The 24,694-nt window shown below is 40.6% G+C and overlaps 5 protein-coding genes across 6 annotated transcripts; 1 reads left to right on the top strand and 4 right to left on the bottom strand.

Annotated features, from left to right (window-relative positions):
- Positions 1-131: 131 nt before the first annotated feature.
- LOC115625929 (protein yippee) lies at positions 132-1,152 on the bottom strand. The gene is made up of 2 exons (XM_030521165.1): positions 1,039-1,152; positions 132-954 (listed from the first exon to the last, which is right to left on the bottom strand). Exon 2 carries the CDS (start codon positions 728-730, stop codon positions 365-367), a length of 366 nt encoding a protein of 121 aa, XP_030377025.1. The 5' UTR covers positions 731-954; positions 1,039-1,152; the 3' UTR covers positions 132-364.
- A 553-nt stretch (positions 1,153-1,705) lies between these two features.
- LOC115625656 (chromodomain-helicase-DNA-binding protein 1) lies at positions 1,706-10,986 on the top strand. The gene is made up of 7 exons (XM_030520784.1): positions 1,706-1,876; positions 3,339-3,956; positions 4,018-4,127; positions 4,185-4,352; positions 4,622-9,328; positions 9,475-9,588; positions 9,890-10,986. Exons 1-7 carry the CDS (start codon positions 1,868-1,870, stop codon positions 10,086-10,088), a joined length of 5,925 nt encoding a protein of 1,974 aa, XP_030376644.1. The 5' UTR covers positions 1,706-1,867; the 3' UTR covers positions 10,089-10,986.
- A 472-nt stretch (positions 10,987-11,458) lies between these two features.
- On the bottom strand, positions 11,459-12,819 carry LOC115625941 (three prime repair exonuclease 2). Its single transcript, XM_030521176.1, has 2 exons — positions 12,472-12,819; positions 11,459-12,390 (listed from the first exon to the last, which is right to left on the bottom strand). The coding sequence occupies exons 1-2, from the start codon at positions 12,758-12,760 to the stop codon at positions 11,627-11,629; spliced, it is 1,053 nt and encodes a 350-aa protein (XP_030377036.1). The 5' UTR covers positions 12,761-12,819; the 3' UTR covers positions 11,459-11,626.
- An 819-nt stretch (positions 12,820-13,638) lies between these two features.
- LOC115626000 (cytochrome b561 domain-containing protein 2) lies at positions 13,639-16,085 on the bottom strand. The gene is made up of 4 exons (XM_030521246.1): positions 16,068-16,085; positions 15,512-15,904; positions 14,274-14,466; positions 13,639-14,196 (listed from the first exon to the last, which is right to left on the bottom strand). Exons 2-4 carry the CDS (start codon positions 15,866-15,868, stop codon positions 13,883-13,885), a joined length of 864 nt encoding a protein of 287 aa, XP_030377106.1. The 5' UTR covers positions 15,869-15,904; positions 16,068-16,085; the 3' UTR covers positions 13,639-13,882.
- Positions 16,086-17,875: 1,790 nt separating this feature from the next.
- LOC115625949 (CD109 antigen-like) lies at positions 17,876-24,019 on the bottom strand. Of its 2 annotated transcripts, none has more exons than XM_030521185.1 (7): positions 23,870-24,019; positions 21,969-22,637; positions 21,126-21,902; positions 20,512-21,062; positions 20,188-20,458; positions 18,264-20,124; positions 17,876-18,201 (listed from the first exon to the last, which is right to left on the bottom strand). In XM_030521185.1, exons 1-7 carry the CDS (start codon positions 23,944-23,946, stop codon positions 17,962-17,964), a joined length of 4,446 nt encoding a protein of 1,481 aa, XP_030377045.1. In that variant the 5' UTR covers positions 23,947-24,019; the 3' UTR covers positions 17,876-17,961. The 2 variants fall into 2 exon arrangements, with proteins under 2 accessions (XP_030377045.1, XP_030377047.1); XM_030521187.1 differs by having other exon boundaries at positions 20,188-20,443.
- Positions 24,020-24,694: the final 675 nt, after the last annotated feature.

Genomic DNA, 24,694 nt, shown 5'->3' with positions numbered 1-24,694 from the left:
GTTGGAATACAAGTTGACGCACGTAAGTGATGGGGGAAACACAACAGCTGTTAGTAGTTATCGATAAATATGTTTTTTTTTTTCAATTCATTTATAAATCGGTTGAATCTGGACAAAGAAAATAAGCAAAATGAGCATGAAATAGCATAACTTTATTCCTTATATATTTATTGCATAATTGGGTTAATACACTATCTGCTTACGAGCTATAATAATCTTGACACCATCATCCACATTAAGCGATCGCTAGAAAAACATACATACATACATATGGACATATACATATCTATGTATATATGTGTATATGTAAACTGATAGGAAGCCAATGTCACTGGCCGTGGCTTGCTTCAATGGGTCAAGTCCATTATTGACTTGTGCTTCCTGTTTCTGAAGCAAATCCTTCGGATTCATTGATTAGTGCATATTCCAGGATCACACGGCCTTCTTTGTATTTTTGCGATTCCTCGGTGGCAAATTCGTACATCCACCCCAACTTTGCTCCACAGTTCTTGCACATAACATCGCGAACCATATGACGTCCAGTAAGCATTACACGCTCCTGAACATTGCTATAAGTCAAGTTAACGACACGCTTAAATAGATAGGCACGTCCTGTAGCGCCAGTAAACCTGGTACTAATGAGTTGGCTCCGATTGGTTAAATTGGTGTGACATTGCGCGCAATCGAATAATTTCAGCCCCCCGAGATGCTCCAGAAATACACGACCCATGTTGCAGTGTAGTCTTCGAGTCGAGTTTATGTATCCTTAGTATTGTGAGTGGGGAAAGTAGCTTCAAGCGAATCTTTTTTGCCTTCTACACTTCCTTGTTTATCCTTTTAATATCTAGTTCCTGGACTGCTACTGCTGCTCTCATAACGAGATTGTAAAAATCGGCCCAAACAACCATCAGAGGTCAGTAAAACTGAAATCAGAACATTCCAACTTTGTAAAGCCTATGGGGTCCAAAAAGAAAACAATTAAACTACATACATTGATTATCTCGTTTTTAAATACCTATACCAATAACATATACGTACGTGTGCGTGTGTTACCTATGAATTATATTTAGTGCGATATTATTAAATCAATGCGAAACCATTTTCAAAATTTTAATTATAACACAAAACAATCGCAGCCCAGATTGCACTTTTCTGTTGTGTTACGAAAAGGTCTGGCAGCCGCGCATCAGTGATGCCTATTCTCGATTTTAAAAAGGTACTAGTTCACCAAATCAAACATGGTAACAATTAAAAATTGTGGTAAATTAACGTATTACAGATGGCAAATCACCCGCCACTGCTTTACGCGACATTCTTACTATACTAATCAATTATGTATCCAATACACGTAAAAAGGTCTTAATTCAAACTTCACAAAGGAGAAAAACAAAATTAAGTAATTCCAAATAAATGACATTAATGCAACACATTTCTGTAAAATAAATTATTTTGGGCAGTTATTTGAATTGAATATGATTTTACTGCTTTTATAAAAGCCAACTTAATTTGCAATTGTGATATATGTATCTACATATATGTATATGTCTTAATATTTCTCAGAGCCGAGATTCAAATCCTACGAACTGGCATGAAAATAGCTAAATTGGCAACACCGCCCCGGACACGCGAATGCAACTCTACGACGCTACTGCAGCCCTCATCGCCATCTTTGTGGTTCCATAAAAAAAAATAAGGTAGACATAGAACGTGAATGCTGTCCACTGTGTTTAAGAAAAGAAAATTTGCAAATTGTAGTAAAATAGCAATATATGCACGTTATAAAGATTTATTTGAACCGTTGCAAAATTGTAAATTTCATGTTTAATGAGCGCTATACGGCAACAATCTGTGCGACCACGAAAGTATAATGAGCCAGGTAAGTAGGCCTTGAAAAAGTTGTGACAAGTGAACGGTCGTGATGAAAAATAAGAAAAACAATGAAATTTCTATATTACCCAAAACAAGGCGACATAACTCAGTTTCATTCAAGTCGTCGTGTGAGTATATTGTAAAAAAATAGTGCTACATGAAATTAATACGCTAAGTTTTGTGGGTGTGGCAGCCAACATTGCCGGGACACTGGCGGAGTCCCCTTTGAGACTCCATCACTTTTATGGCAATTGGTGTGGTATTGAGTGCGGCGTTTTGGTAATATACACTGGAAATCCATTTTCCCAGCAGTGTTTCACAGTTTTCACAACGCCAGAGCCTGGCCGAGACTACTACGTGGCAGCCAATGTGGATTTTATAAAAATCCATTGGGTACCCATTTTCGCAATTTTCATTTAAAAACTGGCTCTTCGGTTTGTTTTCATTGAATGCCGCATAAAATATACACTATTTTAAGCAATTTTCATCTTTTTATAGTGCAAATTGAAAATTTTCATCGATTACGTAATCACATTTTGCATGGTACAAAGTTTTCTTTCGCCAATCCCCTATGGATTTCTGACCAATTTCCATGGGATTTTTACCCGCCAAATGCAAGCCGGCTATCAATTTGCCACATTTACGCTTCTATTTTGTAAAAAAAATTCATTTAAATTTATTTCTACTTGACTTTTTGTGAATTTTTGCCACTTTTTCGACATATTTGACCATTAAAGTCCTACGGAATTGCACCATTCCGGGTATTTTTAACGTACTTAACGGATTTCCTGTTCATGACCATGTGTTGACTGTTTCCTCGCGTTTGGAGTACAGTGCGCCTGCGTACCGAGACTAAACAACGATTTGAAACAGCAAAATTGAGGATATTTACCATATTTCACAAGAATTGTAGCTCTACAGTACAGTTCTGGAAAGGATTAGCCAAGCTAAAGTAATGCTGAAGACAACCTTTATGGTGTAAGTTAGTCACACGGCTTAGTTGGACCTCTAGTTACAGTAACAATGGATTAAATGTATGCCAGGGTAAACTCTAAAACTGTATATTAGCCATAAGTGCATTTCCTTATGGTCTGGTGAGGATTGGGTGCGATATTTCGCACTCAAAGTTGACTTATGTTTGTAACAACAAGATCAAAAAGTGCCTGACATGGTCTGAAACGGTTTTGAAAATTTTAACTTCATAACAATAAAGAAATGGAGCTCCATTGTTGTTGGGCAGGATAATGAAACAGTGTCTGTTGCAATTCTTGATCTTAATAGCTCACTTGTGCCATTACCAACATTCGAGTGCGGTTTTTTCGAATTCCAATGAATTTTAAGAAATATATTGAATGATCACATCTGAAGTATATAGAATTTCGACCGGATTTTTCGGTTTCATCATGTACTATACGCGATAGCTGGATGCAGTTGTTAGTTAATATTCTTCTAACCCTGATCACACATAGACACTCAATGAATCGGCGCATAGTATAGGCTCAGACGAACAAGATGATACACGTGATGAAGCCAATGGCACAGACAACAGCGGCAGTGGCAGTGGCACCGGTAGCTCCGGCTCAGATTCAGACTCGGACAGCTCTTCGGGAAACTCAAGTGATGGTCGTAGCTCGCCGGATCATGAACCAGAGGAAATGGCTAAGTCGGTGGCAGGTTTTCCACCTACAGCAGCGGCCGCACAAGCGGATACAAAGACAAATGGCTTTACGGACGACAATGATAGCTCGAGTGGCTCAAGCGACAGTGATTCCGATTCGGAAGCGGGTGCAGAGAACGATGCTGCTGCTGCCAGCAGAGCTAACAATTCAACACAATCGGCTTCCAGTAAGCTCAACACAAGTCAGACATCGACATCTTCCGGTACATCGGCTCCAAACGAAGATTATGACGAAGACGATGAGGATGATGAAGAGGAGGATTCGGAGAAATTGGCAAACACTGCCAACAGTCAGAGCGCGAATGCTGCGGATGCGGCTAGCGAAGCTAGCGAAGCCAGCGCCGAAGAGGAGGACGATGCCAGTGATAGCTCTGCCAATGCTTCGCCCTCATCCTCCAGCTCCAGCAGTGTAGGTTACCATCAAGGCGTTTACAGCCAACATATTTGTTATTCCCTTTCAATATTGGCAGGAAGACGATGAGGAAGACTATAGGCCCAAGCGTCCCACCCGTCAGGCACGTAAGGGAGCGACAGAGAAACCGAAGCGACCACCGCCTGCAAAGAAAAAGACGAAGCAAACGTAACAATGACTGACCCTTGCCTCTACATTACTTCAACAAAATATAATTCTTTGCAGCTGGGACTCTGATGAAAGTGATGAAAGCGATGCAGATAGCGAGGAGGCTGCGAACACACAAAAACGGAAGCCACCAACGACCAGCAAGTCTGGCGGCAACAAGTCACAGCAGCGGCGCCGCGTGAAGTCATACAGCTCAGAAGATAGTGATGATGATGAACAAAAGCGGTAAGTCTAAGAATTGTTTAAATAAAAGCTTGGAAAAAACAGATGCGACTTTTTAGCTCTTATAAGAAGCAAAGGATAACAATTAGATAAAGCAATAAATTGCAAAGGGGTAAATGTGTTGTAGACAGAATCTGTGTAAAGTGCAAATAGATATGTGAGTGGTAACTGACCTAAATTATAGCTAAGTGGCGGAAGTTAGTATTAAAATCTAGACCCAACCAATCCAAAGTATCGATTTCTGACGCACGAAACCAAACCTTTTTACCTAGATGTGCAACACGACGCACGGCAGCAGCTGTTAGCTATAAGGAAGCATCCGAGGATGAAGCAACTGACTCAGAGGATTTGCTTGAATTGGACTATGATGAGAGTCAAGCAGCGGCGGTGGCCGCTGAAGAGGAAGAGAAATGCGAGACGATTGAGCGCATACTGGCGCAACGAGTGGGAAAAAAAGGCTGTACGGGTAACCAGACCACCATTTATGCCATTGAAGAGAATGGCAGCGATCCCAATGCAGACTGCAATGAACAGGATACTGAGCACACTGAAGTGCAATACCTCATTAAATGGAAGGGTTGGTCCTATATACACAATACGTGGGAATCAGATGCAACGTTGCGCGACATGAAAGCCAAGGGTATGAAGAAGTTAGATAATTTCATAAAAAAAGAGCAGGACACAGCCTATTGGCGTCGCTATGCAGGTCCCGAGGATATAGACTATTTCGAGTGTCAAATGGAACTGCAACAGGAGCTGCTGAAGTCCTACAACAATGTAGATCGCATTATCGCACGTGGACAAAAGCCTGAGAGTAGTAATGAGGAATACTTATGTAAATGGCAATCCTTACCCTATGCTGAATCCACATGGGAGGATGCTACTCTGGTGCTGAGAAAATGGCAACGTTGTGCCGAGCAATTCAACGATCGTGAAAATTCCAAATGCACGCCCTCCCGCCATTGCAAAGTGCTCAAATATAGACCGAAGTTCTCACGAATTAAACAACAGCCCACCTTTTTATCAGAAGGTTTAACGCTGCGTGACTATCAAATGGATGGGCTCAATTGGCTGCTGCATTCGTGGTGTAAGGAAAACTCCGTCATTCTGGCCGATGAGATGGGTCTGGGCAAGACCATACAGACCATATGCTTTCTATACTCGCTCTTTAAGTTCCATCATTTATATGGCCCCTTTCTGTGTGTCGTTCCATTGAGCACGATGACTGCGTGGCAGCGTGAATTCGATTTATGGGCACCGGATATGAATGTGGTCACATATTTGGGCGATGTAAAGTCTCGTGAGCTTATTCAGCAGTATGAATGGCTTTTCGAGGGCTCAAAAAGGCTGAAATTCAATTGCATATTGACTACGTATGAGATTGTTCTGAAAGATAAACTATTTCTGGGCACATTGCATTGGGCAGCGTTGCTGGTGGATGAGGCACATCGTTTGAAAAATGATGACTCTCTGCTATACAAGTCGCTCAAAGAGTTCGAGACAAATCATCGTTTGCTCATCACGGGAACGCCCCTACAAAACTCATTGAAGGAATTGTGGGCGCTCCTGCATTTCATAATGCCAGAGAAGTTCGATACATGGGAGAACTTTGAGGTCCAGCATGGCAATGCAGCGGAAAAGGGTTACACGCGGTTGCATCAGCAACTGGAGCCTTACATTTTAAGGCGTGTGAAGAAGGATGTCGAGAAGTCGTTGCCTGCGAAAGTGGAACAAATCTTGCGCGTAGAGATGACCTCACTGCAGAAACAATATTACAAATGGATACTCACCAAGAACTTCGATGCGTTGCGAAAGGGCAAGAGAGGCTCGACGTCCACGTTTCTCAACATCGTCATTGAGCTGAAGAAATGTTGTAATCATGCAGCGCTCATTAGACCATCCGAATTCGAACTAATGGGTCTCCAGCAGGATGAGGCGCTACAAACATTACTCAAGGGCTCTGGAAAGCTAGTGTTGTTGGACAAGCTGCTCTGTCGCCTCAAGGAGACTGGGCACAGGGTTCTAATCTTTTCACAAATGGTTCGCATGTTGGATGTGCTGGCGGATTATCTGCAGAAGCGTCATTTCCCATTCCAACGACTGGATGGCAGCATTAAAGGTGAAATGCGTCGTCAGGCTCTGGATCATTTCAATGCGGAAGGAAGTCAGGACTTTTGTTTCTTACTTTCCACACGCGCCGGCGGTTTGGGCATCAATTTGGCAACAGCCGATACTGTGATTATATTCGATTCGGATTGGAATCCACAGAATGATCTACAGGCACAGGCCCGTGCCCATCGCATCGGGCAAAAGAATCAGGTGAACATTTATCGTTTAGTCACAGCGCGTTCGGTGGAGGAGCAAATTGTGGAACGGGCTAAACAGAAAATGGTCTTAGATCACCTCGTGATACAGCGCATGGACACTACGGGGCGTACAGTGCTAGATAAGAGTGGCAGTGCTAATTCGAGCAACTCCAATCCCTTCAATAAAGATGACCTGTCGGCCATATTGAAATTTGGAGCCGAAGAGTTGTTCAAGGATGAGCAGGAGCATGATGACGAGCTGGTCTGCGATATAGATGATATACTGCGACGTGCCGAGACTCGCAACGAGGATCCAGAAATGCCCGCAGATGATTTACTATCCGCTTTCAAGGTCGCAAGCATAGCTGCTTTTGAGGAGGAGCCCAGTGAGCCAGCTAAGGAGACTGATAATGGAGGTGATCCAGATGATGAGGATGATAGCAAAGACTGGGATGACATAATACCAGAAGGATATAGGAAAATAATTGAGGATCAGGAACGCGCCAAAGAAATGGAGGATCTGTACTTGCCCCCACGACGAAAAACGGCAACAGCGAATCAGAACGAAGCAGCCAGACGTCAAGGAGCGAAGGGCGGCAAAAACAAACAGCCCGAGGACTCAGCTGACTCCGATTACGAGGTGGGGTCCGACGCAAGCGGTGAAGAGGGCAAACCACGGAAACGCGGACGTCCAGCGATGAAGGAGAAGATCCACGGCTTCACGGATGCTGAACTGCGTCGTTTCATCCGAAGCTACAAGAAATTCCCAGCACCATTGCTGCGTCTGGAAGCTATTGCCTGCGATGCTGAACTGCAGGAGAAACCGTTAGCAGAGTTGAAGCGGCTGGGAGAAATGCTGCACGATCGTTGCGTGCAGTTTTTGGACGAGCACAAGGAGGAAGAGACAAAGACTGTGGCGGCGGCCGCAAGCACGGAGGAGCCAGCAGCCAAGCAGAGACGCACGCGTGCCACCTACTCGGTGAAATTGGGCGGCGTCTCCTTCAATGCCAAAACGCTATTGGCCTGCGAGGAAGAATTGCAGCCGCTGAATGAGATTATGCCGAATACGGCGCACGAACGTCAAAACTGGACCTTCAACATTAAGACGCGTCCAGCCAATTTCGATGTCGAATGGGGTGTCGATGAGGACAGCAAACTCCTTTGCGGTATATATCAATATGGCATCGGCTCCTGGGAGCAAATGAAACTGGATCCCAATCTCAAGCTAAGCGAAAAAATCTTGCCTAATGAGGCTAGCAAGCCACAAGCCAAACATCTGCAATCCCGCGCTGAGTACCTGCTGAAGATTATCAAGAAAAATGTCGAGCTCAAGAAGGGCAAACAGCAACGGCAGCGAAAGCCACGTAAAACGCGAGCCGGAGAGCTTAAGTCTACTGGCAGCACAACCAGCACCGCCACCACAAATGCCACACCCGAACGCAAATCCCGACCCCTAAGCGAATCCCATGCCGATGAAACATCTGCCAATACGGGTGACAACGGTGAGCGCAAGATGCGTCAACGGGATAGCACATCTAAATCGGATGCGATCCATCAAGACGGTGCACACGATCAGCAATCGCCCGTTGTTGAGAGCACAGCAAGCGGCAAAAAGAAGAAAAACAAAGCTCGCACCAAGAAATCCACGACGGCTGACAACAATGGAAACAAACCCATGCATTTCACCGCCAATAACGAACCAAGAGCACTTGAGGTGTTAGGTGACTTGGACCCTAGCATTTTCAATGAATGCAAAGAAAAGATGAGACCAGTGAAGAAAGCTCTTAAGGCTCTCGATCAACCCGATGTTAGTCTCTCCGATCAGGATCAGCTGCAGCATACGCGCGAGTGCCTGCTCCAGATTGGCAAGCAAATCGATGTGTGTCTGCAGCCGTACAGCGAGGCCGAGAAGAAGGAGTGGCGCAGCAACTTGTGGTACTTTGTGTCCAAGTTTACAGAGCTCGATGCGAAAAGACTGTTCAAGATATACAAGCACGCCCTGAAGCAACAGAGCGGAGCAACGACGATGCCGGCAGCAACGTCTACCTCCACGGCTACGTCAACGGGCGGGGGCAATCCAGTTGTGGATGAGAGCGGCAACAGCAAGTCCAAGTCAAAGCGCATTGAGAACGGCATAGCCAAGGAGCAACGCGACAAGAGCGGCAAGAAGAAGAAAAAGGATAAGGACAAGGACCGCGAGCGGGACAATGCTCAGGCGCGCTTTGGTAGCGGCGGCGGTGGAGCAACGGCAGGTGAAAAATCAGCGCGACGTTTCGGACTCGAATCACCACTGAAGCGTAAACGTGATGAGAATGATGCCGACTCGTGTGGTCTGGGTGCATCGGGGGCCGGAACTGGTGGCATCAGCGACAATCTGAAGACCATGTCGTTTAAGCGACTTAACATGGAAAGCACTAGACATGGTAGCAGTAGCAGCAGCGGTGGTACGGGCGGCGCAAGTAACGCTGTCGGCGGCCATGAGGAGCGCAAGAAGCACCATCGTGATGACTACTATGGTAGTGGCTATGATGCCGCCTCCAGTCGACGCAATACTCTCAATTCGCCCTCAACACCTACCAGTCGTGCCCGCTATGAGGCTCTCCCACCACCTAGTGGATACACTCCTGGCGGCAGCAGCGCCATGGAACTGGAACGTTGTTATCCGCGAGATCGGTAAGCAAAAAACAATAACATATGGTTCCACTTTTAAACATTCAAGCTCAGTTTGTAGCTTCTGGAATGAAAGTAAAAGTAAAATCATAAAATGACGCTTTGGAAAGATTTTGCAATAATTATGAATTTTTAACCAATTTTTACAGCTACGGTGCAGACTATAAACGCGAACGCTACGATAGCTATAATCGGAGCAGCGCTGGCGGCTACCATCGTGATCATCGCGAACGTGATCGCGATCGTCGTCCCGAAAAACGCAGGTGAGCACCAAAATAAAATTAAGTAAGATTTATGCTGGAAAGTATTAGTAAAGTTAACTAGACGGGTTCTGATGGTTCTTCCAACCAAATTTAAGCCCAAAAATATTCCCAATTCGTTTTTTTTGAGGTGGGAGCATAAACATTTCAAGCTGGCAAGTCCGTTCTTGTTGCTATGCGTTTGCAGAGTTGCCATCTTAATTGATGTATTTGGCAGTTAAATAACTGAAAGTAGTGCTAATTAATTACAAAACGTAGCTTGCTGTTAACATATATAATGATTTTAATGCTGTTCATATTTCAGATATCCGCCCGCTCATATGCCACCGCATCCCTATTCGTCCCACTACCCGCAGCCCAACTACTACATGCCCAATGGTGTGATACCGGGGCTGGCGCCACCACCTGGCTATCGGGGGGATCCGCGTGGTTATGCGGTAATGCCGCGCGAATATCCCGCGGACTACAGGCGCAGCGACTACGAGCGACGCACACAAACGTGAGACCTGCTCATCGATAAAGGCCCCCTCTCCCTCCCAAATAACTGAACAGTTTTTATTTGTAAATGCAATTGAAGCGGCAGCTTAACTGTATATAAATTAATTTTAAGAGTACATTTATGCGCACGCATTGCAATGCTCGGTGTCTGTGAACCTACACGGGTATTTCTATTAGTTGAATTCATGAATTTTCCTCTGTAATGCATCCGCACACAGCCACACACCCGCACATCTTTACACACATTTATACTGTACGAAGACAAGCTATTTATATATATATATATATATTTTTACTATTGTTAATTTTCATAGGATAAGTCGGTAAAAAGCATAATATAGCAGCGTCGTAGCCTGCGATGCGATTAATATTTAGGAATAAGTGTATAACTGCATTAGGCTTAGAAACAAACAACTTTGTCTATAAACATAGTGTAATATTTAGATTTGGTTCGTTACTTTTTGCAGCACTGTACAGCAAATTATGTGTCAAGTCTTGAAAGCTTTTAAACAAACCAATTCTCATTAATTTTAAACGCAGCATATGAAGTTAAGTAAATGCGTTTTTCTCGTATAGAAAGCGAAGAGTCTTTGCATTCTCACTTTTATTTATATGTATGGCGCCAGAGAAGTTTATGTACTTTAGCTAACTTTAAAGCTATTTATTATTCTAAATAGTAGCTATAAATATATAAATCTATATATATGTGTGTATCTCTAATAAGTGAATTATCGTGTTAACGCTAAAAAGTAAAAAAAAAAATATATATATATATATATATTATATGAAAAATGGATGTGTTCTTTATATTTCTGTGAAAAGGAAAATAATCATTATTAATGTTCAAAATTCAATTCAAAATCAAATTAAGTGATTTAATTCAGTGGAAGAAAGCAACGTCATGTGCACAAAATTGGAACATTTCTTACATACTTATATGGAAAATGGATGTGTTCTTTATATTTCTATGAAAAGGAAAATAATCTTTATTATTGTTCAAAATTCAATTCAAAATCAAATGAAGTGATTTAATGCAGTGAAAGAACTGAGCGCCAAGTGCACTAAATTGGCAAATTTTTTACGTTTCGCGTTTACCTAAAAAAGATAATAAAAACTAATTAAAATAGCGCTTTATCAATTGAACTTGGAAATTGTTCCGCCATGGGAAATGCAAATGGAACCGCTTCGTTCTCAGCGAAGCTTCTGATGCTTTTTTAGTTCTCAAATCATAGCTTTGACAGTCTCATCTTGTTTGTACTTTGAAGGCCCCTATAAAGCTCAGAGTCTGGTAAATTCGCAAATGTAGCTGGACAATATAGGCAAGCAAAGCTATAAGCTTAAGGGGGAATTTAAAAATTACTAAAACTGGACAGAATTTATTTAAAAATTCACATTTATTTGAAATATAAAATATATAAAATTACACTTTTTAAAACTTTACCGATCATTTTGGAAGATTTGCGATTAACCACAGAAGTACATTCTTGTAAATTTAAGGAAATGTAATAAGGAAAATTTGTAAAAAAAAAAAAATAAGTATAAATTATATAGTGCAGCAAGCCGCTGCTTTCCCACCTAATGGAACAACCTCCGTAAAAGGTATGGCTTGCTCCTCGGCAAAGGCGAGAAAATCAGCTCCGTAGTGCTGCATTAGTTGCGTTAGCATGTCTACGTCTGCCTCTGCTCGATGTGCATTTACTGGTTCCGTTTTTAACTCTCGCTCATACAGATTGCCCAGTCTATAAAGCAAACGTGGCGGGAATCGCTTCGTCTTTGAGCAGTTCAAATTGGTGAAAAGCTGACGACGGGAATTAAAATCTTTTGGATTTTGTTTAACTGGGGGCGAAGTTCTGTCATAATCGCTTGGGTCCGCCATTTCCTTGCGTTTCAATGCAGCTTCGGCAGGTGGTGGTTTGGCGCGTTGAGGTGTGGTTTCGTTAATTGCCTGCCAGTTGATTTCCTTTTTAGGGGACGCCTCCGATTCCTGTTTTATCGATTTTTGAGATTCTACTTCAGTCGGCGCTAGCTCCGCCGTCTCAGGCGTTGTCGATCCTAACTTGGGCTCTGGCGATTTTCGCTTGTCGTCTATTTCTAAAAACGCACGTAAAGAATCAACGCACGTTATGCCACTCGGTAACTCCAAATTGAGCTTTGCAAATGCTTGTTTGACAATTGGAAAATCAAAGTACCAGCCATTGTGGGCCACCAAGCAAACGGGAGCGGGCAAATGTTTCAGAAATCCTAAAATCGTATGAGCGGAATTCTCGTTCAGTTTTGATTCGCGTTCTAGCAGATAGTTGCTTAAGCCTTAAAGATGAAATATATAAAGATGCTTGAATTTCCGTTTTGCTTTGGGTTTTTCTCTACGTTATATGAGTCATTACGAACCTGTGGCCTTTTCCGCTTCGGGATGCACCATCATTGATGGTTGAAACAGCAAGTTCAGCTTATGCATGACACGTGGTGACGTTGGTAAGGCCCTTGGCTGAGAAGCATCATTGTCCTGCGTGTTGTCCTTTAAGAGGTCTGCATCGAAAGCGTAAATACATAGCTCAGTGATTCCAACGCGATTGTTGTTGTAGGCTGGCAAATTTGTAGTCTCTAGGTCCAAAACAGCAAATGTGGCTATTTTAGGTGAATTTTCGGAAGCTGAAACTATAGGTACGCTTTGCGCCATTTAACAACTGAACATAAGAACTGTACACAAACAAAGGCACGCACAAATGAGATCGAAGTTTTTCAAAGAAACGAAATGCTGCTTCTTTCTATCGTAGCATTCACAATGCTGAAACAGTGTTGTTAAACGTAAATTGAAATAGTTTTGTTTTTAACGAAAAGCTTGTTCAAATGCAATAGTTAAAATTTAACAACGATAGATTAAGGTTTGAAGATGGTATTAATTTTATTCCATTATTGTGGTGAAGAAAACAATTGTTAAATCTTTTAAGAGTTAAACATTTTACAAACAAGAGATTTTCTGCTGGTTTCTTTTTTATTTGTTATAGGTTTTATAGAATACTGTTATCTATGGCTTGCTTAGTGGAAAATAATTATAAGTGATGTGCTAACTTCCATATACATATGTACATAAAAAAGCACATGGCTAATTAAAATATAGTGTTTCTAAATAAAATATTTTACTTTTCATGTGTATGACATTGCACTTTCCTGTGATATGGCCAGGGATTTTAATAAGCTTAAAATTTATTGTTGTGTCGTGTTAAAGGTTATATTCATTGATATTTAATTAAATTCAACTTGCACTATAAATACTCGCATCATAAATAGAGTAATAACGTTTTTAACTTGATAAAAAATTAACTTTATAGTACTGTATTTCAGCTGTCAATGTGTTTTCCCCAGTCTAACAGTTTTGGGGCTGTCAACCATTTATGAGACATCAGATTATATAAACAAGGAAAAGTCCCGTTATTCAAAGCTTGATAAGAACCTGATAGGAACTGAACACTGTACAATCAAAATAAAAAAACAAAACAAGCTGTTGATAGTGCCAGACATAATCACACCCTGCCCAAATAAATTTGTAAAGTTAAGTTCGTCAGATTACAAATACTTGTAACATTTGCAAATGCATACAATATATTAAAATAAATAAATTAACTTAGACATAGATACATATGTACATCTATAGATAGTTGAGCACGACCATGTCGGCTCATCAGGTCATGCTAATAAAGAAATTGATACCCTTTTGCTCTTTGGGTATTTAGAAAGAAAAGCGGAGGTATCTTATTATATAAAAATAAGTTTATTTACGTTAGAGATTTGTTGAGCTCCGTTAATTAAAATTTCGCGCTATATTCTTGAGTTTATGATATAGCGCCTTCATCGGACCATAGCTTGTGAGTACCAATGAGATCAGCGTTAGACATTTCATCAAAATTTGAAAGTCTACCACACTCCTGTTTTTAAAATAACCCGTCTGATAGCCATAATATTGTGTCGTCAGGGCGATAACGAAGCAGGAAAATCCAATAAAATTGTGGAACGTTTTATTCAGGAGAGGCGAAATTAATTTCTTTATACTAGATGAAAATAAAGCACTAAGGCCGGATAGCATGGCCAAAAGGCAGAGTATAAAAGCGGTAAGGCCTGTGGATAATAATACATAAATATTAAGTTCGAAAGATTGTTTCGAAAACGTTGATCTTATTATAGTTAATACTCACCTAATTTACCATGTGTGCTTTGTAGCAGAAAGCCTTTCTGTATCATTTTAATTAATGCTCCGGCGGCTCCGCAACCACCGCCCAGGGTCAGTAGTATCCAATGTATAGTAGTCTTTGTGGTGCGTTTGTAATGATTCGTGAGCACATTTCCATTATAGTGCACCATAACGCCTTGGGCCATAAAAAATGAAAACTGAAATAAATGTGTAATTTTTAATAAGTAAGAATAACCAGAATAACCGAATATGACGCCATCAGGCCTCACATCTGTTAACTAATATATGCTTTTTAAAAATAAATATAATCTAAAACTTATACATATATTATTAACCCAATGTGAAAAAAAGTTATTTACCGTAGACTTTAAATCTATTGCTCGCCCACTATGATGCTTAGTTTCTTTATTTATTTATTTACTCAGCTTTTGACTGGAATTGAAATTAATTTTCATTTAAATAATTAAATTTAATATACAAGTGGCGTTCCTGCAATTAATTTCGATTTATAATCTGATTTTTTTAACAACTTTTTACAGAAGCTTCATTACTATAATGCTTTCGGAAATTACGGTATAAATAATTGTGATAAAAAATGCTGATTTTAATTTTATAATTTGGCTGATGGTTTCCATTGCTAACAAAAAAAGCACCACCTTTCCGATAGAGCAAAGTACATAGTTCCGTGAGTATTAAACAAAACATTTTTATTTTTTTCGATATTGTACTTAAAATGTATTTTTTCTTATTGAAAGTATGTAGATCTTTTATTTTTTTGATGTTCCCCTATAATTTTAATTTGTTTAACTTCCGCTGACATCAAGGAACATGAATGTAAAGAAAGGAATTTATTTATTGATTTATTTCAGACATTTAAAGTTAATATAAACGATTTTTTTAGAATTTGTTGATCAAATTCAACAGTGGGACCACATAGCCCTCGGAAAATAAAGCAATTAATTCGAAGGCTGATTTCAATTATAGATTGTGTGTGATCGGTGCCATTGCTTAACAAAATTCGCTAGCTTCTTGAATTATTCGAAATTTCATCCAGTAATGTTCTATTTGTTCACTGTGATTCCACAAATTGGCTTTTTCTTGAACTTTTTAGAATGTTTAATCACGATTTATAAGATACCTAAGACTGCAAAGCTACATTTTTAAAATAAATTTGAGATGCAGCTGGTTCTGTAAGTCACTGAATATATATATGTATATATATCTGTATATAAATATTCTTACCCCAATGGTGACAAGCCATGCATGCAGACCGGTTCCCTCCAAGCCTGTGCGCAACGTCAGCCAAGACATATATATTGTAACAAAGCCAATGCATATCTGATTTATCACATTTAAAAAGAACTCCAGACGCAGCAGTTTCTGTCGCGAATCGCTTTTGTACACCGAATCCATCGTGATTCTGGTATAGCGTTGGGGCTCCCTCGCACGCACAAAGGACGGAAATCGTTGAAAAAGCTCTGCTTGTATAGTTTCCCGCTTTGATTCCGATTCTGGCGCTCCTGCAGTCGTTGTACTACCGTAGTCGACGATTTGCGAGCTACTACTGATCGGTGCCAACGGACGCTCGGTCGTCATCATAGCGTTGTAGTTATTCAAACCGCTCGTGGACAAACGCTTATCAGTGAGTTTGAACAATATAATGATTTTTTCATGTTGTACATGCATACACACACATGTATGTATATATGTATAGAAATTTGGCAAAAACAAATAGAATAAGCGAACGCTCAGGCGATCTGATAGTTTGCCCCGGTGGAGAGAGCATTCTCGTACTTACATTAATGTTAATGTTCTCACGATGCTATAACTTTCCAATCAATTATGAATATAGTACTGCGAGAATTTCTTTTTATTTTATGCAGATACGCCCAATATATCTTGTTTGCACAGTTAAATACTAAAGCAGATAGCTAGCTGGCTGATTCTGTATGCTCTCTCACTCGCCACTAATCATTAACTAAGCGCTTAAAATTATTCACTCAATATCAATTTTCATTGGAGAAGCTTTTGAAATGCAAACGCCAGTGTATCGAATTAGAAAAAAAGCAACCGCAAATCGACATGAAGGGCTGTACATGAAGTATGTAGTATATATGGCAAGCATACAATCACGATCACAATTATAGGCATGGGTAGGCAGCACCATTAATCTTGAAATTAAATACCACTATTCTAAGAATTTTCTATTCTATTTCAAAACATTAATAAATACCAATTTTAGTTAAGGTATCGTAATAAAAAAGTTATTGGTACTAACAAATAATTTTATATCTTTATCTTTACTTTATCTTGCGCCATAAATGGTTCGATTAACATAAAAAGTCAATCCTTGTTAGAAGAACAAATTCCAAAAGTATTTCTTTTTAAATAATAAATGGTATATTTTGGAATTCATTTAGTCTTAGTTTAAAACTCTTCAATCAATTACATTTAGTATTATATTTTTCTCAACTGAAGAATTAAATGGGGTCTTAAGTCTCAATTATAAATATTCAATTACATGAAATTTTAAAAAAATTATTAATTAATGACTTGAGTTTGTTTTAAAATGGTTTTACTTTACTTATAAAACTGGTTGTCTGTAGGACTGCCACCTATAAATAGCGCAGTTACACATAAAAGTAGAGCACATACATATGTATATTGACATCTTATCTATGAAAATCCATTGTCTAAAATTGTTGAAAGTTTTTATACCCTGTACACAAAGGGTAAAAGAGTATATAAGTTTTGTGCGAGTGTACATGGAACACACAGAAGGAGGCGTGGCAGACCCCACAAAGTATATATATTCTTGATCAGGATGATAAGCCGAGTCGATATAGCCATGCCCGTCTCTCTGTCTGTATGAACGTAAGGATCTCAGAAAGTATAAGAGTTAATTAGTTAATTAAATGAATTAATTTAATTTATTTTCTTGTGGGGTGGTACAGGGTATTTAAGAGTTGAGCCTGCTCGACTTTAGCATTCCTTTCTTGTTGTTTTTTTTTTTCGTACTTATTTCTACAAATCCATATTAAAAGCCTCCACTTATGGTAGGTCAATGAATTGGCTCTGTAGAATTTCTATTTACGGTATCTGCTGTCTATTAATATTATTAAGTAATCTGATTAGATTACATTTTGAAACGTTTTCTTGCTTCAATTGTGTACGCATGAGTGCCTTTGACCCTAAAACATGCATATCACTTATCGCACATAAATTTCGCACGTAGCCAGATAATTAGAGAGTTTTGACATGGCTTGTTATCGTCTGGACGCAATCACAGGTGACTTGGCACAACTAATTTTGTCGCCTGTATAGTTACTACTAATATTGACCTTAAAGCTGAAAAAGAATCTAAAACAAATTGTTCTTTAATATTTTTAAATATGATTTCGGAATGCTTTGGTAACTCTCTTCCAGACAAATTCCAATGATTATAGCTTAAATATAGTTTAGAATTTTAATGTTTAATTTTTTTTCACCCACTTTGTACTAATTGTGCAAATACTCCCAAAATACCAATACATTGTGCAATATTTTATGCACTTTTTTGGATGCCCATATATGTTTGGAACACCTGAACATTTCTGTGACGCTGAATAATAATGAGTTGAATTATTTTATTTGATATTTTTACAAAAAACGGTTAACATTATTATTATGAGGATGCAGTTATTCTGTTATCCTTAGCATTTACTCTTACAATCGTCGCCCTCACAAATGTCACAGAGCTTGGATTCAATTTGATAATAGTCGGTGGCCTTCTTATTCGTGTCGTAATAATCGTAGAGGACCACAGGTGCCGGTTTCTGATTAGCCACAGCATACGTTTTGTAAGCTTCAATGGGTAAGCACTTCACCTCACCCTTTGGCAAGCTTTCAAAGTAGACTACCAAGACGGACTCGGCGTTCTTGGTTTCAACAAGCTGTAATTAAATAAACACAATCAGTGGCAGATAAAAAGAAATAGTCTCAAGTTTCAACTTACTCGAACTCGCTTGATGTCCTGGATGTGCTCAAAGTTATCATCCACGGTGTAGCCAGAGGGCAGCGAGACTTCCAGGATGGCCATATTGGAGGCCTCTGATTTTCCCTCCTCTACATATTCAACGCAGACCTCAAGCTCAAGTTTTGATGGGGGAGTGTCAGGCTTAACAATTGTTTGTACTTTGAAGCTTGGCTTAGGCTCCTTCTCGACTATGTTGTATTGGTAAGAGATCTGCACCAGTGCTGCCCCCGTGCCTTTTGCATCGAACTCGAGGGACTTGGTACCCTGAGGGAACTCGACTCGTTGCAGTAATAGTCCATTGTCCTCGGTCAGCTTCAGGTTCTCGATTTTTTCGCGTTGACCATGATTCGAAACAGTCACATCCCACAATGCTGCCTCATAGCCTGACTTCTCGGCGAACTTAATCAAGGCCTGAAGACCCACTACTGTATCCTGTGAAGAGGCAAACCCACCGAAGCTGTTGCGCTGAGCCACCAGCCATCTGAGTGCGTTTAGGACGTCTTCGGGAGACTCTGTCTCCAATAAAGTGAGCATTGCGTACGAAGTGATTTCCACGTCGTTGCTCCACACCCAACACCACCAGCGACGGCAGTAACCAGAATTTCGCTGTTCCTTACTTTCCGTCCACCAGGTTCGGTCCTCCTCCTGATTGGCCAAGGCTTTTAGACTGGCTACGTGCTTCGGGGCATCCGCTGCCTTCGCCTTCTGAAGCGCGTATGTCGCAATAGCCTTTGGCAAAACTTCCTTTGACTCTTCGACGTTTGCGCTTAAATAAGCAACAGCTTTATCAATAGCAGTTGGTGTTCCCGATGAGGGTTTGGGCTGTGCCAGCAATGCCAGAAGGGACTTAGCTGTTAGTGTGAGTGCAGAGCGCTGGGAGCCATAGAAGTACTCCCCCGTCTCGGTGAAGCTGCCGTTGTCAGCTTGTTTACTCAGTAAAAACTGGTAGCCCTCTGCCAGAATATTCTCATCGATCTTAACCAGCGGCGCAATCTCACTCAACGAGCGTAGTACATAAGCCGTCAGCCAAGTGGAACCATTGCGTGGTGGGTCCTCTTCGCGCCACTTGCCTGGTCCGAAGGAACTGAAAGATCCATCGTCGTGACGATAACGAAGTATGTTTTGGTAGCCCTGTTCTAGGTTCCGTTTTATGCGTGACTCTAAAGCTGGCGTCAGTTTCTTGATCGATTGCAGATAATTTCGAACAAGATAGTTCGGTACCAGCTTCGACATGGTTTGCTCACCGCACCCACTGGGTAAGCGCAAAAGCTCCTCCAGATTCTTAACAACTGGGCCTAACAGGTCTCCCACCACCGCAAATTCCACATGTTGGGAGTCCTTGACATATTCCTCTGGCAGTTCTAGTTCGAAGGTATCATTGAACTCCCCTACATCCTTCAAATTTATAAAGAATGCTCGGTTGCTATATTGCGTCACACCCTCAGGGACCACCTTGAGAGTTTTGTGAATCGCGTCGCCAGCCACAGGGGATATTGCTGTAAGCTTGAGTAAAATATTTCCAATTATTTTTGGACGCAAAAGGAATGACACTCCCGCTGCTTCGTTAGCGCCAACGCTAATTTTTTGTGTGCGCTTCTGCTCGCCTATGACTTCGTTCGAGGGATCCACAAACTCGTATTCGTCGTCGGGGTTATCCAGCGACACTTCAACGTCCAAGCTCTTCGGCAGATAATTGAAGACTAGTGCTGGTACACTGATGACTTCTCCACGTTTGACCGAGTAAGGCAGCCTTACCGACACGAAGAAGGGTTGGAATGTTTTAATTTTGGTCTGCTCATCAGTCACTCCCAGACCCTTGTCGGGATGCAAAGAAAATGCGCTGCGAAATAAAGAAAAATATGTTAATATGATAATAAGGAGATGGCTCAGAGCGCCTTCTTACCTGAGCACCCAGCTGGTAATGGTGTCTGGTATTGCTTTAACCCACTTGAAAACTTCAGACTTTGTGCTTTCAATATCCGCAAATATCCAAGTCTCTACGAAGTTCTTACGCACAGTCGGAGCTTGTTGTGCGGGTGCTCCTGCAGCAAAGGCAGCTCCCACTAGCGCGGATTCGGGATGAGCAGGCGTAGAGTGAAGAACCATGTCATTCTGAAGGCCTGTTTTGCGCATAGCTTGTATACTGCCGCCTCCGAAAGCTGCGTGGGGTTGAGCTATTCTTAATGTTATTTTGCAAGTAGTTTTACGGAAATGTGATGGCACTTACCATAATACACTGGCTCCGTGCGGTTGTAGAAGAAGTTGGCATTCGTCATGGTCACTACGCCAGTGCGCTCTCCAGGGTAGTAAGAGTAGCCGCCCTGCCATGGCGTGCTCGTGTCATAACGACCTAGACGCCAGCTAAACGAATCCTTATTTATATCGTTATTACTACCTAGAAGAAGTACGCTCTGGTCAACCGCAATTAGACCAACGAAAGAATTAGGCGCAGTTTTAATCTCCAATTCAACTTCTGATCCCGGTTTGACTTCCTCGGGTGCGGTAATTTCAATTTTGTTCTGCAGCTCTACGTCAACATGCATGCTCTCCTCAGCATAACGGAATTCGCCCGTCTCATCCACATAATACACGTACACTTTACAGTAGGGTGCCATGAGGAACGTCGGTGTTAGGCTAATGTTGTATATCTTTTGAGGTTCAGGTAATACCACGCGCTCTGTGTGAAGTACATTTCCACGGCCAATGATGTTGTACACAAAGTAGCTTAAAGGACGACTAGAGTTCAATGTGATCTTGTACTCCTCGCCAAGCTGCAGCCTATCAATGAAAAATGTGTGCTTAACTAACTACTGGTTTATGTTTTCAAGCTTCTACACTTACGACCACTTATCCTTGGGGCGTTGAACGTTGGCCTTGAACCACTCCTTCTCCTTTTCCTCCTCTTTCGGCTCCACTGGAGGATCAATCTTCTTTGGTTCCCTATATGGATATGTTGTGTATAACTCGCGCTGCTCATCTCTATATTCCAATTCTATGCTGTAGTAGCGCGTGAAGTTTTCAATATCGGGTAAGTCTGGCAGTTTGATTTTGAAGGCTGCTATGCTTGAATCATTTAGATGGCTCTCGAAAGTAAGTGTCTTTTTCTCGATCTCGGGGAGTTCGGGCTTATTTTCTTTCTGGCCGTAGTAGCCAAAGCTGTACGTGTGGCGTATGCCCTCCGTAAACTTCGCTTTAACTACGGACTTTGTATCTTTAAGCAATGTGCCATCTATGTACGTGACTTTAAATTTAACTTCTTGCTCTTTGTCGGCGTGGAACTGATAACAAGATGTGTAATCGATGCAGGACATTTCATAGCGATAGGGGTATAACTGCGTGCCGGATGTTTCATTTATCTTCACGCCCGTGAAATCCTCCTCTACGGTGGCCGTGATGTGTGCGTAGGATGCGGATGTGTTGTAGTGCAAGAATTCAGCAAACTCCTTCACGTTTAAGTCGAACTTCGCCTTGCCATTGACCATATCCGCGGTGCTCAGCAGGGTATGACCTGGACGATCAGTGCGGACCGTCTCTCCATTCACTGTGCTCCACATACTGGACTCAGCCAGATTAATATTGAGGAGAACCTTGCCACTAACTGGTTTGCCGTAGGTGTAGCTGAGTAGATATAGTTAATGGTGAAGGGGTTATAGTGTATATGTTATTTTATTTTATTTCACTTACTTTGCGCGTATAATCACCTGCATGTCTCCATCCTTCACCGAGACCTGATCTGTCACGTCCATCTTAATTGTATACTTTGGCAGAGTGTACTTTTCAACATCAAAGTAAACGCGTTCATCATTAAAGCTATTACCAGGTGTTTGCACCAGCAGTATCCATGAGCCGAGAGCTGCAAACTCGGATAGTTCGAACTTTCCTGTATACACTCCACTATTAGTCTCAATGTGCTTGAGCTCCTTTATGCGATTACGTTTGGGATCCTCGAAAAAGATTACGACATCATCTGGAGCAGTACCAGGCCGCAGGTTTTCATCCAAAAATATGACACGGAAGTTTATGGTATCTCCCGGCTTGTATTTGCCCTTGTCCGTCTGTATCTTCACGAACGGCTTGACCTCCTCCCAATTCAGTTTGGTGGTATTTGTGAACACCAAACCAGATACACCCTCGGCTGTGAGATTGTACTGGCCCTCCTTGAGGGGTGGCAGCTTGAACGTCAACTGCTTGTACTCATCGGGCTTGGCCAATTCAACTGTTTGGGTCTCGTTGTGCGAGGGTCCGGTGATTCCAATCTTCAGCTTGGCTGGTTCCTTAATGCCATGCACGGCTACGGCGACGTTGTAGTCGCGATTTGAGTGTATGGTGCCGGGACCAACGATGGTATATTGCCTGCGGAAATAATAATTAAACAAATGAATAATCTGATTTTTTTCTCTTTGAGGTCATTTTCTTATCTGTGAAATTGAATTTAATGACTATTTGCACAATATTGCTGCATACTTATGTACATACATACACGAGTATACTTGTATATGTGCATAGGCGAGGCGATGTTGAAAGAAATTTAGAATATTTATTTTGTTGTCATTAGCAGCACTGTTATATTTGCTGTCACAAGTCAGAGAGCCGCGAGTTCAATTTCAAGTTTATCAGTATTGATTTTTTTCTTGTGTTGAAATGTGTTTTTTATTCTTTCTTTTTTACTCTGAAAAAGTTGTTAATTATAACTGTAAACATTCAAAGAACCTGCCTGATAAACCGGATTATTTTAACATACCCCATGCATATGTATTGAAGTATAAACATTTTTTGGCACGTTTGTGTTATAATTAAGTGCTTGTAGTGCTCAGGATTGATTAATGATTAATACTCGTACACGAAGATAATTCAATAATACTCAAAGGTACTATATATTTTCAAAATGGTGTACGAAATGTCAGTTCTATTTTCTCACACAATTATAATTACTGTATAGTTAGTTATATACAAGTCGAACAGTATTATGTGATATTGTATCATGTAAGCGAATGATACCACTCTGAAGGAGCTATAAAATTAACGTAAAAGTCGCTTATTATATAATATATATTATAATATATACGAGTTCAAAATACTGTTGAAGCGTTTTATTATCAATCAACCTTTTTTCATTCCATCCTGTAATTCAAGCTGGCCTTCAAGCTGACCAGCTCAGCCACATTTATCACAAATATTAACCATTTATAGGGTAACAACAAATAGCCATTAGGGGCATTAAAGTTACAAATTAGGCGTAAATTAAAACTAATAAGAGACTTCAATTAAAAACCTGAAATATAGTATGCTCAAATAGTTTGTTTGCATTTTTACAAATTATTTTCTCAGCACAGTTTAAAACAAATCAATAAAAAATATCTATTAGTTATAAAGTAAAATTTGATAAGATATAAGATCTAAAAGTAAGAAGAGCTTAGTATGTTCGAGTAGCGCAAATATTAATAATCGTTGAATACAAATTAATAAACAACCCGTTGGCCTCAAGCTTCTAACCTTGAGAGTGCAAAAAACCCTACGTGTATGCAAATAAAACTATACTTTTTTATTTTATAATGCTAATGAGACAGAAAAAGACTTGTACTTACCCCTCGCCTTTTACCAACTCCGCCATTTGAAGGAGCGCCACAAGGGAGATGACAGCAAAAACGTCTGAGCGACGCATGTTGGTGATTGAAAAGAAAACACAAAACTTTTTTAAATAGTTCGGTTAAACTAAAAAATCGAAGTTTTGAAACGATGCCACACAACCGACTGAGCCCAGAGCTGAGCGGCTACTGAGCTGAGCGTAGAGCTGAGATTTTGTTTAAAGCCTTAACAGCTCAGCGACGATGAGCGATACAAAAGCAACAAATAAAACATACAAAAGCCTGAATAATAAAGTCAATAAAAGCTGATGTCAATAACAGTGCCGGCAAACAGCGTGAATATATGTATGTATGTACGTGTATATAAAAACCCATTAAGGTAAAGGGCAATCCAGTGACTGGGCGAGCTCTGTTTTGCTTATCACATACATACATAAATTAATCGATTATATAGTGTTCCTTTTCTCAAACAAAGAGCTATCGCGCTAATTTAGTTTAAATAAATTGCTCATCAAATTTCACCACAAGTATGTAATTTCATGAAACTGCAACCCCATATTGCTCAATATAAGTATATATACTATGTATGTACAATCTCGGCAGATGACTTTTATCCAAATTTTAGCAATTGCAAGCTACTTAACTTGGTGAATTGGCTTTTATCTTTTTAATATTCAACAGTTTTCGGTCTCACTTTTCTTTTGTATATTATTTATAAATCAAGTTTTATTGGAAACAGAATTGGAATAAAAATATAATGATATGGTATAAAAATATATTGGCATGAAATCTGTAAATGATTTTATTGTATGTACCCTACGTTCA

Source organism: Scaptodrosophila lebanonensis, unplaced genomic scaffold, assembly GCF_003285725.1.
Source record: "Scaptodrosophila lebanonensis strain 11010-0011.00,11010-0021.00 unplaced genomic scaffold, SlebRS2 tig00000080-arrow-pilon, whole genome shotgun sequence".
NCBI lineage: Eukaryota > Metazoa > Arthropoda > Insecta > Diptera > Drosophilidae > Scaptodrosophila > Scaptodrosophila lebanonensis.
The sequence above is the reverse complement of the archived record's forward strand: the minus strand, read 5'-3'. Positions and strand labels throughout refer to the sequence as shown.